We start from the raw sequence: 13,967 nt of genomic DNA on the forward strand, positions 1-13,967 counted from the left end.
AAAAGTTGCCTCCCCTTTGTGCCATCTCTTAGTGGAATTGCAAAAGTGAGTGCTTCTCATTTTCTTGGCCTTTTGCTGAACTTAGGTTGCAAGAGCACATTTGGTTTTGAGGGTTCTTTGGAAATTATCACTGCCTGCAATGCCCAAACATGGGAAGGTGTGGAGGGGGATGGTACATTTTACTGGGGCCTGGAGAACTACAAGGTGGGGCAACCCAGGCTGCAACATCATTACCAGAAGAACAACTGAGGCTACATTGCAACCCAGAGAGACTGTGCTCATGCAGTTAAAAGAGAACTTGCAGTTTAAGGGAGAGATTTGTGCTTTTCCTATGTGACCTGCTCACTGAAGAGCAGTCTCAGAGTTCCTTCTGCAGAGGAAGGAAGGATGGAGAGTTGATGGGGAGGACAAAGCAGAATAGGGTTATTGATCCTAGGGCTAGAGGAAGTCAGTGCTACATGTAGGATTTGCAGGCCCAAAATATATGTGAGTAAATGTCTACTTCATAAGTATCTTCCTTAGAACTTTCCTTGTGAAACACCACATCTCAAAAAATCTACTTTGGGAAGAGTGTGCGCAACCTCTGCTTATCTAACTAAATTAGATTTACTAAAAAGCAGCTAACTTTGGGTGCAGTGTGTGTTGCCCTGGCCAAGAACATTAAGCTACCTAATTATTTTGTCTATTGTGTGCGAACTTGCAAGGTAAATTGACTTGGGTGAGATAATTCATGATTTCTCAATGGAAAAGGCCAGAAAAATAAATCTCTGAAGTGAATTGATCCATTTATGAAACATTTGCAGCTTGTTAGTCTTCTAAAAAAAAACAAAAACAAAAAAACAAAAATCAAAGCATGAACAGGATAACAACTTCATTACGACCAACCAAAAAGTTACAAAATAATCAGCAAGCTTCAAATAACTCTCCTGCTACCAACAATGGCAAATAGTGTGTATATATTTGGGCCTTAGTAAAAAGGTCCTAGTGTGGACCGTGCTCAGTCAGGCAGTTACCTCAGGTGGCAGATGTGGGGTTATAAGAAGTGATGGCGGGGTGACAGAAAATGGAGTTATTTGTGCCACACAGCCTGCCCTGCACCCCTAAATTAGTCTGCTGTCCTCTGACGCAATGAGGAATGCTGACCAATTACCAGTGTTGAGGTAAGAGTCAACTGTCAATCTGGCTGGCTTCTGTACATGGAATTGTTCTTTACCCCAGGCAGCCAAATGCCTTTGGCCAGCTCTGGCCATGGTATAATTTCAGAGAGGTGTGAAGTTTAATTAAAATGGAAACGTTTCCTCGGTAACATGCAGGGGGTCTGCACTGCAAGCTTGTACTGGGCTCCCTAAAATAATGCTTGGACCATTATCCCTTTTCTTATTGCTGATAGCATGAGTGCTAGTGTTGACCTCATTTCAGTCTCTTGCCTGGCTTGTAGCATAAGGATTGGTCTTTTTAGAATGTTCTGGATCTGGCTCATTTCCTGCATTTTTGAAAAAGAACCCTCAGATTGCTCTAAGCGGCTTTGAGGTTGTGGTTGTTGTTTTTTGCTATTTGCCTGTGCTCTGGTATGTTGACTGTGAGAGTAAGTTCACCAAGGTACTGGGCATTTGTGTACTTTTGGCTACTGCTTAGGGGTGCTGAAGCTGTGTTCAGCTGGATGTTGTGAATTTTTATACTGTTCTATTAAATAAATGGTGGTTATCTACAAGTTCCTGTATCTATTCAATTGATGGTTAGGTTATGATGTACCAAATACTGTTATTTTTGTACCAAATACTGTTATGTTTATTGTATTGACTGTCTGATATACTGTTTGGTAGTGTGTTTTAATTTTTACTGATGTTGCATTTTTATATATTGTTGCTATTATTTTTGTTTAACTTCACTATGTTGTTCATGCAAATTTTTTTATGGAATCACGGCATACATATAAGTATGGTAATACTGATGACAGAGAATTCTTCTGGTGCTCTCTCTCTTCCAAACTTGGTTTCCTAGGCCCTCCTTTGTTCAATGGTATGCTGCCTTCTCAGGAACTTTCTTTGACTCCTCTTTCTCTAGGACACGATCAGCTCAGCCAGTGTCAGCCTTCTGCTTCCCCAGACCTTCTGTGACCTTAGGAGAGCTCAGCCTGTCACTGCTAGAAGCAAGGCTTCAAGCATCACTACCACCACACCCATCCCCATAGCCTTACAGACCACATAATCATGGCGAGAAAAGTAGCTAGTGAAAAACTGCATTGCCCTTACTCTTCCTTTTTCCACAAGGTTTGTAATCATGATGATAATTCCAGTGTTTTGCTCCCAAATCATTCTCCAGAAATCTTCAAATGTAGACTTTAAAGGTCCTTGGGTGGCAATGTAGGCTTTCGCTTTGTTGTAACCCTTCAAAGAAAACCATAAGGCAAAGCAAGATAAAGTATCTGCATGGCAGTCATATTAATAATGTATATATTGCAGTGTGAGATGCCTTTCCTGCTGAACGTTTGAGGAGTCTGGAGCTAAAGTTAGTCAACAAAACAACAGCAAAAAAACCTTCTACAAGTACTAATGGTTTCTATTTCTTCTGTAGGACGGTGTTTCGAAAAAGAGAGATGAGAGCAAAAAACAACTTACATCAACATAATTGGCATTAATGTAGTCACTGTGCTTCGAGTCTTTTCCCGGCAAAGGTCTTAGCTTCACTCTACTGTGATCATCTTCAGGAAAGATAACAAACAGGCACAAAACAGGAAAACATATTAGGAGATTAAAACTATGGATTTCTTAAAAGGACAATTCCCTAACCAGAAAACGAATAAGCACAACTCCCATCAGCTCCAACTAGCATGGATGGCAAATGTCCAGGGCTGCTGGGAGTCCAACATCTGGAGGAAACCTTCATTGGCTCTTTTGGGGCTAAACCATTCTTTCCATAAATATTCTTCTTACTACTTATTAAATTTATATGCTACCCTTCATTTGAAGATCACAAAACTTCTTCCATTCTCAACTGCACCAGTAAAATAATTTGCTGTCTAGGAAAAAAAGTGGCAGAAATGGTCAGCTAAGGGATCAAAAAGTTCTGGGTTTGTTTCTTTCCAGAGCACTTGGAAATGTGACAAACCCATTAGCAAGTCTGGGAGAGAATGAAACTAGCAAGGATTGTCAAATATGTACTTCCCTTAAGTCGCTTTTCAGAGATTAGCATACCTAGATCAGACAGTAATTTGGGCTGAAACATTCAGCTGTGAAATCTTTAGACAGGATTGCTACTTTCTAACCAAAATCCAAAAGTATCTAATGTCAGACTGTCAACATCAGTCCGTTCAGAAAGCATACCTAACAGGGGCATCTTGTCCCTTGGATGAAAACAAACTTTTGTCACTCTAACCTCATGCTGAGCAGACAGGCATTCTTACGCCAGTAGTATAAAGTGGACACTTTTTATTGCTGTTGTCTCTTAAGGTCTTTACTACTCACATGCTAAAATGTTGATGTATCTGTTTTTGTGCTTGTTGTCGGGGTGATTGGAATGTTCAGCGGTGATGTTCATGTCGGATGTACAACGCTGCACTTCCTGTTAAGAAAACAATTACATTGAAAAAGGCAGATGAGTGCAAAACATTTTGTCTGTCTCATTTTGCAAGCAGCTCATTCAGAACACATTGAAATGGTGGGTGTAATTGATTCTCTTCACCCATGAGAATTCTTTCAGCATAACACTGCTTAAACATATCCTAGTTCTATTAAGGATATTGCCTGGTTCCCAGTATCTGATATAAGTCCATGTGATTACAATTCATTGTGGTGCAACCCCCCCACCCACCCACTGCTTTCCCATCTATCTAGAGCTCCCTTAATAGCAGCCAGAATGCGACACCAATGTGGTCACAGGCCTTTTGCTAGCCATTTGCCCAAGGCTTAATTGTAATTAGAGCACTTTCAGAAGCAGGAAAAACATAGCCAAAATAGCAACTCTGCTCTTAAATAAAAAAGGGGTCTGAACAAGTTTTATGCCATATAGCAACTCATAGTCATAACTTCCTAGGTCTGGTAGAGGAGCGGGTGCCTACCTAGGAAAAACAAAGCCGTACAGTAAGCCCACAACTTATAGGGGGGTTACATTCTGGGGAATCGCCCCTAGAGCCAAAAACGTGAATAGTCAAAACGCATTGGGTGCAATGGCAAGTAGGATTGCAGAAGTCTTTTCCCCCAGATGCCCGCCCACTTTTTGACCCCTTTTTAATTTTTGTAAAAAAATTGTTTGCCAAGCACATAAAACTGAATGCACAAGTTAAATGCACATAAGCTGCGGAGTGACTGTATTGAAGAAGTACTTGCAATGTAGAAGAGACTGAATTTACAGTGTTTCACAGGGGCCCAATGTGAACAAGGGTCCCAATGTATCATTAGAGTTAGTCACCAAAATAGACAACCAAGGGGGTAAAGTGAAGTGAATAATGCAAAATAATCAAAATCAGGACATCAACATAATGAAACCACCTAAATTGTGACAACTCAAATATATATAGCCACAGCAGGTACAGTAACCTTCTAACAGTTTGACTTCACCTCTAAAGGCTTACTCCTCCATTGTCTCTAAACAGACAGATGCCAACACACACACACACACACACACACACTTCATTTCCCTCTTAAGATTTGAGTGATTTCTTGTTATCACATTCCATTTTGTAGGCACTGTCTGTCTTCAATAGTTTTTTGTAACTTTAAATAAGAATTAAAATATGTTAACATTTTGATATTAAATAATATCAAATAATATCAAAAAGTGTTAAGTTGGACAACACAGTGACTACACAGTCCTACGTTCCTCTTAGTCAGAAATGTCAATTCTGCCGTTTATTTTAAGTGTCCTAATTACATTTTAAAGAACTTATCATAACAATGTAATATTGTTGCTTCTTTCTAGGGCATTTTCTCAATGTATTTAGCTGAATTTTATCCAAAAGCTACTTCAGCAGGGTGCCATCAATGCCATCCGTTTCCCCTGTCCTCCCAAGGGTTACAAGATGCCACACTGTTTCATACCCCAGGCTTCACATGTTAATACAGGAGCATCCTAATAAGGGAAGTCATTAGTACAGCACAGCTGCTGCAATGATGGAGTAGGAGCTAAGTGACAGAGAAAATTATCACGAGAAATGTTAGTGAAACTGCAGATGTAGCCGGAGTGCAGGATTAATACAAAACTGTCATAAAGAAGTGACAAGCCAATTCATTGCTCTCCCTCCTATCTAGCCCCAAAACATTTACATTTTTTGGAAATCCAAAATATCACAAGTCCAAATATAATTAGAGGCATTTAGACTCATAAAGCAGTGGCATTTGTTTTTTTATGGTAAGCAAATCCCCATAGTTGTCCAGAAGAAATAAAGAACAAACAAAGAAGCTGAAAGGGGTATCAGGTCTAATCCTTACATGGAATAATTGACACTTATGTCACTGGTTATATATTCTAGAACAGTGTTTTCACACCAGTAGTTCAGCAGAGAAGGGATTCAGTGATTTAATCCAAAGGATATTTTTAATTATCAACCATTAATCACTGTGCTGTTTCACTACCCTCCCACTTTTTACATGGTTCTGTAAGGTCTGCAGATTCTGATGATGATGCAGTCATCATCAGAAAGAACACCATCAAAAGAGCACCATCAAATGTGTGTGACACTTTACAGCAGGAGTAACCAACAGTGCCGTCCGGATGTTGGACTACAACTCCCATTATCCTCAGAAGCTGGGGTTGATGGGAGTGCTTTCAACAACATCTGGAGGGCACCACATTGGCTACTCTGCTTTATAGGCTTAAAATGAAAGTCTCCAGTACAATTTAATGACGTTCTATAAAAAAAAATAGTGATCCAACTTTATCTTAGTGTGTACTGTAGAAGAAACATGAATGAAGCCAGTGAGGATTCAAACTTGCTGTAAAAAACGCACGCTAGCATATTAGAAGTAGAATTCAGTCCCTGTTATTGAATGACCTACCATAAATTTACATAATGCACATAAATTGGATCAGTTGCCATTACATCTTGAAGGACCTTTCAGGTGGGACTGGTTTCTAAGGTCAGTAACTTTAATTAACCTTACTGATGCTTAGGGTTTATGGTTTTGTCCGCTGTACTGCAGCCTCAGTTCAGTGGCAGATTTATATATATGTGCAGTGCGTACAGAATGGCCCCATGCAGATGAGGACCCTGAAAGTTATCAGTATACATTGTTAACTGAGCAGAAATCTCTGAAATGACTACAAAAAGTGAACGGTCATTGTTGAATTCTAGTAGCTTAGTTTGGTGTATTTCCCTCATTCTTCATTTCCCTACTCCTTGATTAAGGTCAGCTGAGGTTGGTTCATTAGAATGACCAGGGCTTAGTCCTATGAAGTTAAATGTTAAGCAATTTTTTTTAAAAAAAGTTTTCCTCAGAAGCTCAAAGCTATACATTTTCCTGTCCCATACATCCTTCTACAATCCATTTGTATGTAGAAGGATAAGGGAGACATTTCTGCCAATCTCCCGTTCTTTGGCTAATCAGTTTTCTGCACCACTGTCAATCTGAGTCCAAAAGTTTTGCTATGGCTTGAAAGTTCCACCCGCCTGCCTCCAATACAGGCAAAGAGGCCATTGCTATCAAGCAAGCAGTACCCAGAAGGGTCAGAGGAAAAAGGCGGGAAACTGCAGCAGAACATCAAAGAGTGCAATACTTGACCCATCAAGCATTAGCATACCCACTGAATGTGAAGCTGGAATCGCTGGCTGCCTAACACCAGTGATGACCAGTCCAAGACTGACCATATGAAACGGGAGAGTACAACACTGACGGTCCCACTGGTTGGTTATCATGGCCCATCAGGATGAGAAGCATGTGGGAAAAGGATAAAAATGACACTTCTGCTTGTTGTGGTTCTGGGCAGGATGTGCCAACTCTCCACTACTACAAACATCTTCCTCAAGTCAAAGAGGTAATTCAGTGGCCAAGGGGTGGTCCCCAATAACCTGGAGATCCTACCCCCACCATTCCCTACCATACAAATTGAAGGAACAGAGGAAAGGAACAGCACAGATCAAGGGAGGGAAGGAGAAAAATACATACACTGACAGGAAAAAGCAACAAGACAGGAGGAGGAGGATGCCCAAAACTAAGCACTTGTAGTACAAAGAGGAAACAACCTGGGGGAAAGAGTGATTTTGAGAAGAGAAACAGGCTGAAAGCATTAGCCCTCACTGACAGCAGGTAGGGTTGGTCAGGTGAAAGGACCGACTTCTCCTGCTTAAGAGGAGTCAAAAGGCTTGAGAAGACCCTGCCTGATCCCTCTAGTAGATGTCATACCACTTGAGGAATGCCTTCCATTTGGATCTGACAAAGTTAGGAAAGTTGTTTCTTCACTTTGAACTGCCGTTTCATTTATAGATGATTTGGGCCGACTCACAATGAGTTCAGAAGACATGAGTCAGGTGCTAGGTCACATATTAAAATTACATTTGTGGGCTTTCAGGGAATAACCATCAACTCAAGGAGAAGGAACTAGCAAATACTCTTGGTTGGTTGGCTTATGTTTGAGTAAGAACTGTATGCATTCTAGAAACATGAAAGAGCTTGCATTCTCATGCTTAATTTATACAACCTGAATCTATGTCTTGGCTTGCTTTCCTATGTGTTTGTTCTTACATAAGGAGGGAATCCTTATGGTGTTCGGTTAGCAACTACAGCTCAGACCCTAAGGAACCAGGTACCCCTTTTATATCTGTCCTGACACAAACATTTTAAGATGTCAGATGAAGCAGAAACATGCCATGTTTATTTAAACTTTCCCAAATTTAAATAATTGGAATAAATATGACAGAAATCACAATCTAGTGGATTTTGCATTTTGGATTTGAGACTCAAAGGTTTTTATATATTTTTTAAATGGAAACTGCACTCCAGGTGGTTTAAAATGTTAGCTGTGCTCTAGCTTAGGTAAAAGCAGGAGTAGTTAACCTGTGATCTCCAGATGATGCTGAACTTCCATTATCCCTGGGCACTGGCCACACTGGCCTGAGCTGATAGAAGACACAGTTCAGCAACATTTGGCGGACCACAGGCTGAGCCACCCCTGGTTTAAAGCCAGGTTTAAAGTAATCTAAGGAGATTACATTTAGTTATCTATTTAGTAATATTTATATACCATTTGATCAGCAAAAATGTCTAAGCAGGTTACATTACCATGTGCTGTGATTACCTTACTAATTCTTAAAAATATATACAAATATTCCCATCATCCCAAATTTCTAACAGTTTAAATGCAGGACCACTGGAGTATAAAGCAACAATGGATTGTCTATTTTAGGATTCTGAAGGGAAAGCTTTCTGGCAGGACTGCACTAGATCATTCTTTTTCCTTATTCAATTTTTTTGTCTCACTGGTTCATATGACATTCTCAGCATTTAACTTCCCAAAACGCTAATTTTGTTTAAAGATGAACGGTTACGGTTCTTATTATTTTGTCCACTGGAATGTATTGTCGGCAACTCTGGAATCCAACACACTTGGTTTTAATCAACCTTTAGTCACAGTTAAAACTCTTCTGTGTCATTATGGCTAATTTAGCTTTTAATTATATTGTCCGTGCTACCACTGATTGGGATTTAATACATCCAGGTTTAATGACTCATTCATTTTCAGTGTCCCTCTGAAACAAGTTGCTGATTAGTTTTATAAACTTCAAATATTCTTTCGCTAAATTTATGTGTAAAATCCAATTGCTACACGTCTGATAATCCAACATAATGAGCTAGAAATTGCTCCGGAATGGCTGATTGCATAGACATTCTGATATAACTTCAGACAAGTGAACAAGTTACGACCCTGAGAGCAACATCATAATATGGTTTCCCTGTCAATTGAAAAGAACTCTGAGACAAAAAAAAATTAAGCAGTAAAATCTATACTTGTAAGAACATGCAAATGCTTCCCTCTCCAGTTTGTAGCTATGCAACAAGGTTCTGTTTGCTTTCTTGTGCACTGAACTGTAGAAAGGCTATTTGGAAATTTCAGAAACCACTCAATAAATAGATGCAAGGTGCAAGAGTCTCGTCTACAGGCCTCTGTGGCCCAGCAAGACCTAATTCAAACAAAAGCCAAGCTTGTGAAGCTGCAACAAGTTTAATGGCAAAGCAAAGAAAGGGTTGGGGCTAAACTAGGGTGGATTAGCAAAAGTAATCACGCCCAGCCCAGGTGAGAGCTAGCTTCTCATAGGGCTTTATTTTCTGTCTGATACTTAGGGACAATTGTGTTACAAATCCTGGGATGTAAGAATGTGAGAGGTGTGTGAGAGTGCCCTCCCCCATCACTGTTTTTCTTGACTTCCAACTGTGTGGAGGGTGACTGACTGCAGCAGCAGGGAGTTTCTTATATCTATGGGGGCTTCTTGCATGTTTTGAGAAATTGAGGTTTCCAAACGCCCAGGAAGCACCCATGAATACAAAAAGCTCCCTGCTGTAGACAGTTGCCTCTCCTAAGTTGGTAGGCAAAGGAAACCATGCTGGAGGGAGGGCAAAACTGGCACACTTGCCCTTTCTGCTACACACACACACACACACACACACACACACACACACTGCTCTTTTCCAGAATTTGTAACACCTCCATGGTGTCTGTAGAAAATAAGACAACAATGACTCTACAATGGAAGTAGCAAGTGAGTGCAGTTGGAATACAGTGGTGCCCCGCAAGACGAACGCCTCGCAAGACGAAAGCCCATAGGGAAATCTCCGGGACAGCGGGGAAGCGCAACGCGTCTTCCCCACTGTCCTCGGACCCCCTCCGAAGGCTGGCGGTGGGGCAGAGAGACCTCTTCCCCCCGCCAGGCTTCGGAAGGCTCCTCCGAAGGCTGGCAGTGGGGCGGAGAGACCTCCTCCCCCTGCCAGGCTTCGGAAGGCTCCTCCGAAGGCTGGCGGTGGGGCGGAGAGCCCTTCTCCCCGCGCCAGCCTTCGGATGGCTGTTCTGAAGGCTGGCGGAGTTCCTATCCTTTTGTACTCAACACCTCATAATCAGAGGTATACATCGTTTATAGATTCCATTTTAACAATAGCAGTTAAAAGTCTTCCATAAACTCATTTTTAAAATGCAGTTGTTTCATCTCTCAGCTTTATCACATTCTTCCCACACTACAATGTGAAGGAGATACTAATGCTAACTTAGATACTAATGCTCCTTGCTAATGTTGCAAGGAGTGCTGAGATAATGTATGTGAAGGATTTTTAATGGGCTGAAGCAGGGGTAGGGCACCTAGTGCCCTCCAAATGTTGGTTACTGTACTGCCACTGTCTCATCCTTGACCTTTGGCTGAGCTCGCTGGGGCTGATGGGAGTTGGAAGTTCAACAACATCGAGAGTGCTAGAGGTTTTCCAACCACTTTTCTGAAGCACTATGGGCATGCTTATGAGCAGCATTATCTTTTAGCCACCACTCTTTGGGGATAATCTGGTATTATTTTTTAAAAAGGAATTAGTGAGCCATAAAACTATTGATCCTGTGGAAGCTATCAAGTGCAGAATTCTTCCACCAGATTTTGTGGACTTGCGGCTGTTTTCTTAGCGTCTTTTTTTTGGGGGGGGGAGAGACATTGAAGATTTTTGAATGTATGTGGGGGGATAGCTGCATTGCTTGTTTTTGGGTCAAATTCCAAGTTGAGGGCTGGATCACAACCCTTGTGCTTCCACAGGCAACAGACAAGGCTAGGGAGATTATATTTACCACTGCTAATCTTTCTAGCAGAAAAGATGCCCAACCCACTAATGAATTTGAGGCAAACAAAATTGTATGGGTTCCAAAATCCAATATATATTATGCTATTATAAACATTCCATGCCAGCACTTTGGGGATTTCCTTGCTTAATCCTCTTTCATGAGACGTGAAGTACAGAACTAAGAACAAACTCCTCCTCCCAATATGCAAGTAAAAGCCTGCTTAAAGTTCCCAAAGGGGAAGATGGGGAGAGGGATCTACATTCGTAGGGCTGAAGAGTCTTCTTACATTTAAACTCCCTAATGGCATGATTGCCCAAATCCTCTACTAGGTTGCCAAAATGCAGGCAGAAAATATTGGAGCTCAGTAATACATAAACAAATAAAGGATAACTTCTAAGTTAGAGAGCAGGAGAAGCAGTGGAGCCCCAAATAAAGACAAATATTCTACCACTACTCTGTTAAGTGTTAAGCTTTTGAGAGTAAATCTAGGACACAGAACATTCTATCGTGCTTTTTCTTCTTCTATCGTGATTTATGAGGAAGAAGGAGACATCTGCCAAAGGATCCCAAGAGGAAACACAAGTTTGCATGATTGTAGAACCATCCATGCCATGTTTTTTTCCTTCCAATTTCTTCCTTTTTTCCTATTTCAGTCCTGAACACTAACCCCTTCATTTTTGTTTAAGGGGGTTTCCATGTGGGCAACTTATAAAGCACAGATCTACTATAGCCCAGTTCCAGCACACTGTGCCTAAATCAATGTCCCAGAGATGTCATCAGACTTGATGAAGATATATGAATAGGGGTGGACAGAAAGGTTTATCAGTGGTTCTTGTCATCTGATTTCCAAGGCAATTATTATGGGAGGGCATATACAGACAAGAATTCCATCTAAGGGGGAAAGCACCTAAGCTCATCATGGTGGACTTTAACAATCAGGCAAGGTGTCTTAAGGTTATTTTGCAAAGAGAGTTCGAATGAGAATAGCTCTGTGCTATAATGCATTACCAAGCCTCATCTATTGCTGACAGAACTACTGTTCTGGACTGAGGTAAGGTATCTCTTGTCATGTCCCACATTGTCCTGGCAGAGCCAGCCCAGAATTGGGCAGGACTTCAGAAAAAGTACAGGTATCTGTTGCTGGCCCTAGTTCTCGTGGGGTCACAGAGAAGTCAGCAGATATGAATAACCATTCCAAGACCACCTTCATGGAAGGTAAAGGTAAAGGTACCTCTGCCCGTACGGGCCAGTCGTGTCCGACTCTAGGGTTGCGTGCTCATCTCACTCTAGAGGCCGTGAGCCGGCACCGTCCGAAGACACTTCCGGGTCACGTGGCTAGCGTGACGAAGCTGCAGCTGGCGAGCCAGCACCAGCGCAGCACACGGAAACGCTGTTTACCTTCCCGCTATAAAGCGGTCCCTATTTATCTACTTCCACTTAAGAGTGCTTTCGAACTGCTAGGTGGGCAGGAGCTGGGACCGAACGACGGGAGCTCACCCCGCCGTGGGGATTCGAACCGCCGACCATACGATTGGCAAGTCCTAGGCACTGAGGTTTTACCCACAGCGCCACCCACGTCCCTTTCATGGAAGGTACTTCACTTAATAAGGTGGCAGGTTTGGAGGAAACAATGCAACCTGACTGATATACTCCCCCCTCCCCCAAGAATAGCTCCAACAAGATCACACCCATGAAGAAAGATGGCAGCATGTCTGAGCAGAAACCCAGAACTGGAGGTGCAGTGCTCATCTGGTAGGATGAAGTCAACTGTCCCTGAGAGCCACCCATGAAGTAGGATCCAGATTCCTCACATGTATATCAGGGTCTGATATCAGGCCAGGAAAGGGTGGGAGAGAAACACCAGCTATGAAGCTACTCATTTGGGGCTACCCAGCACTGAAGCAACATCTAAGCTTCCTGTATTCTGCTCCTTAATGGACAGACTCCCTACTACCTTGGGCAACCAGATCTCTGACTTTTTATTCACGTCCCCTTGACAACTTGAATATCAAACGAAGGGAAAATTCACAGCTGATTTTCAATTGTGACTGTTCCAAGAGGGGTTACCTTGGTGAGAAGCAATTAGGAATGTGGCAAAGGTATAGAAATCAGATGGTGTCCCATGTCTGTCATGGGGAAGCCTAAAAATAGTGGCCTATGTGAAGGATAGCCAACATTTCCCAGCAGCCCTAGCCAGTACGGCCAATGATCAGGAATGATGGGCATTGTAGCACAACAGCATATGGAGGGCACCACACTGGCTTATGCAAATCCCTTATGGGTTCATTCCACATATACTTTGTGGGAGTGAAGAGATTTTGGCTTTGAAATAGCAGTTTAAAAATTATTATACTTCCTTTAAAAGAGATACCCAACTTCAGAAATCAAAACTAATAGGCAAAACAATATTTACCGGGTAAGTAAGAGGCAACAAGGGCACCCTGAAGTATTCTGAAAGGCTATTTCAGGAATATATCCCTCTGCTGCACAATGCAGACAGAAGCTGCCTCGCTTTTTGTTAATGGCAGCGATTTCAGAGACAAATGAAGCAAAGCCTACTTTAAGTCAGTGCAAGTTTACAGATGTGTAGCTGATTATTTTGAATAATTAAATGGTGTCAAAACCAGCTGTGATGAATAGCACTGGGGTCTCAATTCATAAATAATTGAGGAGGCAGCATTGCATTTGATCATTCCCATCAAATTCTGCTCTCCCGAGGATAAATGTTTGTCCTGAATACCATCAACATTGTTAAATGCCTCAATATCCCTGTTCAGTCATCCAGCCAACAGTCAATTTAACTAAATCACTTTTAACACCTCACACAGCCGCTGTCCTCATGAATACGAAATGCTTATGATTGGCACAATAGGGTTCCCCCCCCTCTTTATTTTGGTTCGGTTTTTGAATTATCAGACAGTGCGCCTCATTGCAAAGGCTATTACCAAAGGGCAGCAATAAGAGGCTTGAAAGGGCCATGCTGAAGAAAACGGCTGCAGCCTTAGCTTTGTTACACTGAGGAAAAGGGTGTTCAGCATCAAAGCAGCCATTTTGTGCCAATTTCTTATTAGTAAATACAGCTGCTTTTTATGACTCAGTCATGACATTTTTAACACTTGGTTGCTAAAGCATGTCATGGCCCCCAAACCATATTTCTCTCCTCTCACCCTGGCGAGATGGCACAACAGCTGCACACTATTTTTGGCTGAGAGGGCTGGGAGAGCCCT

General features: G+C 41.9%; 1 protein-coding gene and 1 long non-coding RNA gene across 8 annotated transcripts in view; one reads left to right on the plus strand and one right to left on the minus strand.

The window, feature by feature from the left end:
* PTPRG (protein tyrosine phosphatase receptor type G) overlaps positions 1-13,967 on the minus strand; it is a 548,154-nt gene that overhangs the window by 25,043 nt on the left and 509,144 nt on the right. For all 7 annotated transcript variants that reach the window (XM_083722995.1, XM_083722994.1, XM_083722991.1 and 4 more), the window contains exons 16-18: positions 3,465-3,561; positions 2,619-2,701; positions 2,253-2,387 (exon numbers count right to left, since the gene is read on the minus strand). In XM_083722995.1, coding sequence (XP_083579121.1) covers positions 2,253-2,387; positions 2,619-2,701; positions 3,465-3,561 — 315 coding nt within the window. The remainder of the gene's footprint in view (positions 1-2,252; positions 2,388-2,618; positions 2,702-3,464; positions 3,562-13,967) is intronic.
* Positions 11,128-13,373, plus strand: LOC310838223. Its single transcript, XR_014560823.1, has 2 exons — positions 11,128-11,955; positions 12,333-13,373. It is a non-coding gene; the product is annotated as an uncharacterized lncRNA (long non-coding RNA).

This window comes from Podarcis gaigeae, assembly GCF_964106915.1.
Source record: "Podarcis gaigeae genome assembly, chromosome: 2".
NCBI lineage: Eukaryota > Metazoa > Chordata > Lepidosauria > Squamata > Lacertidae > Podarcis > Podarcis gaigeae.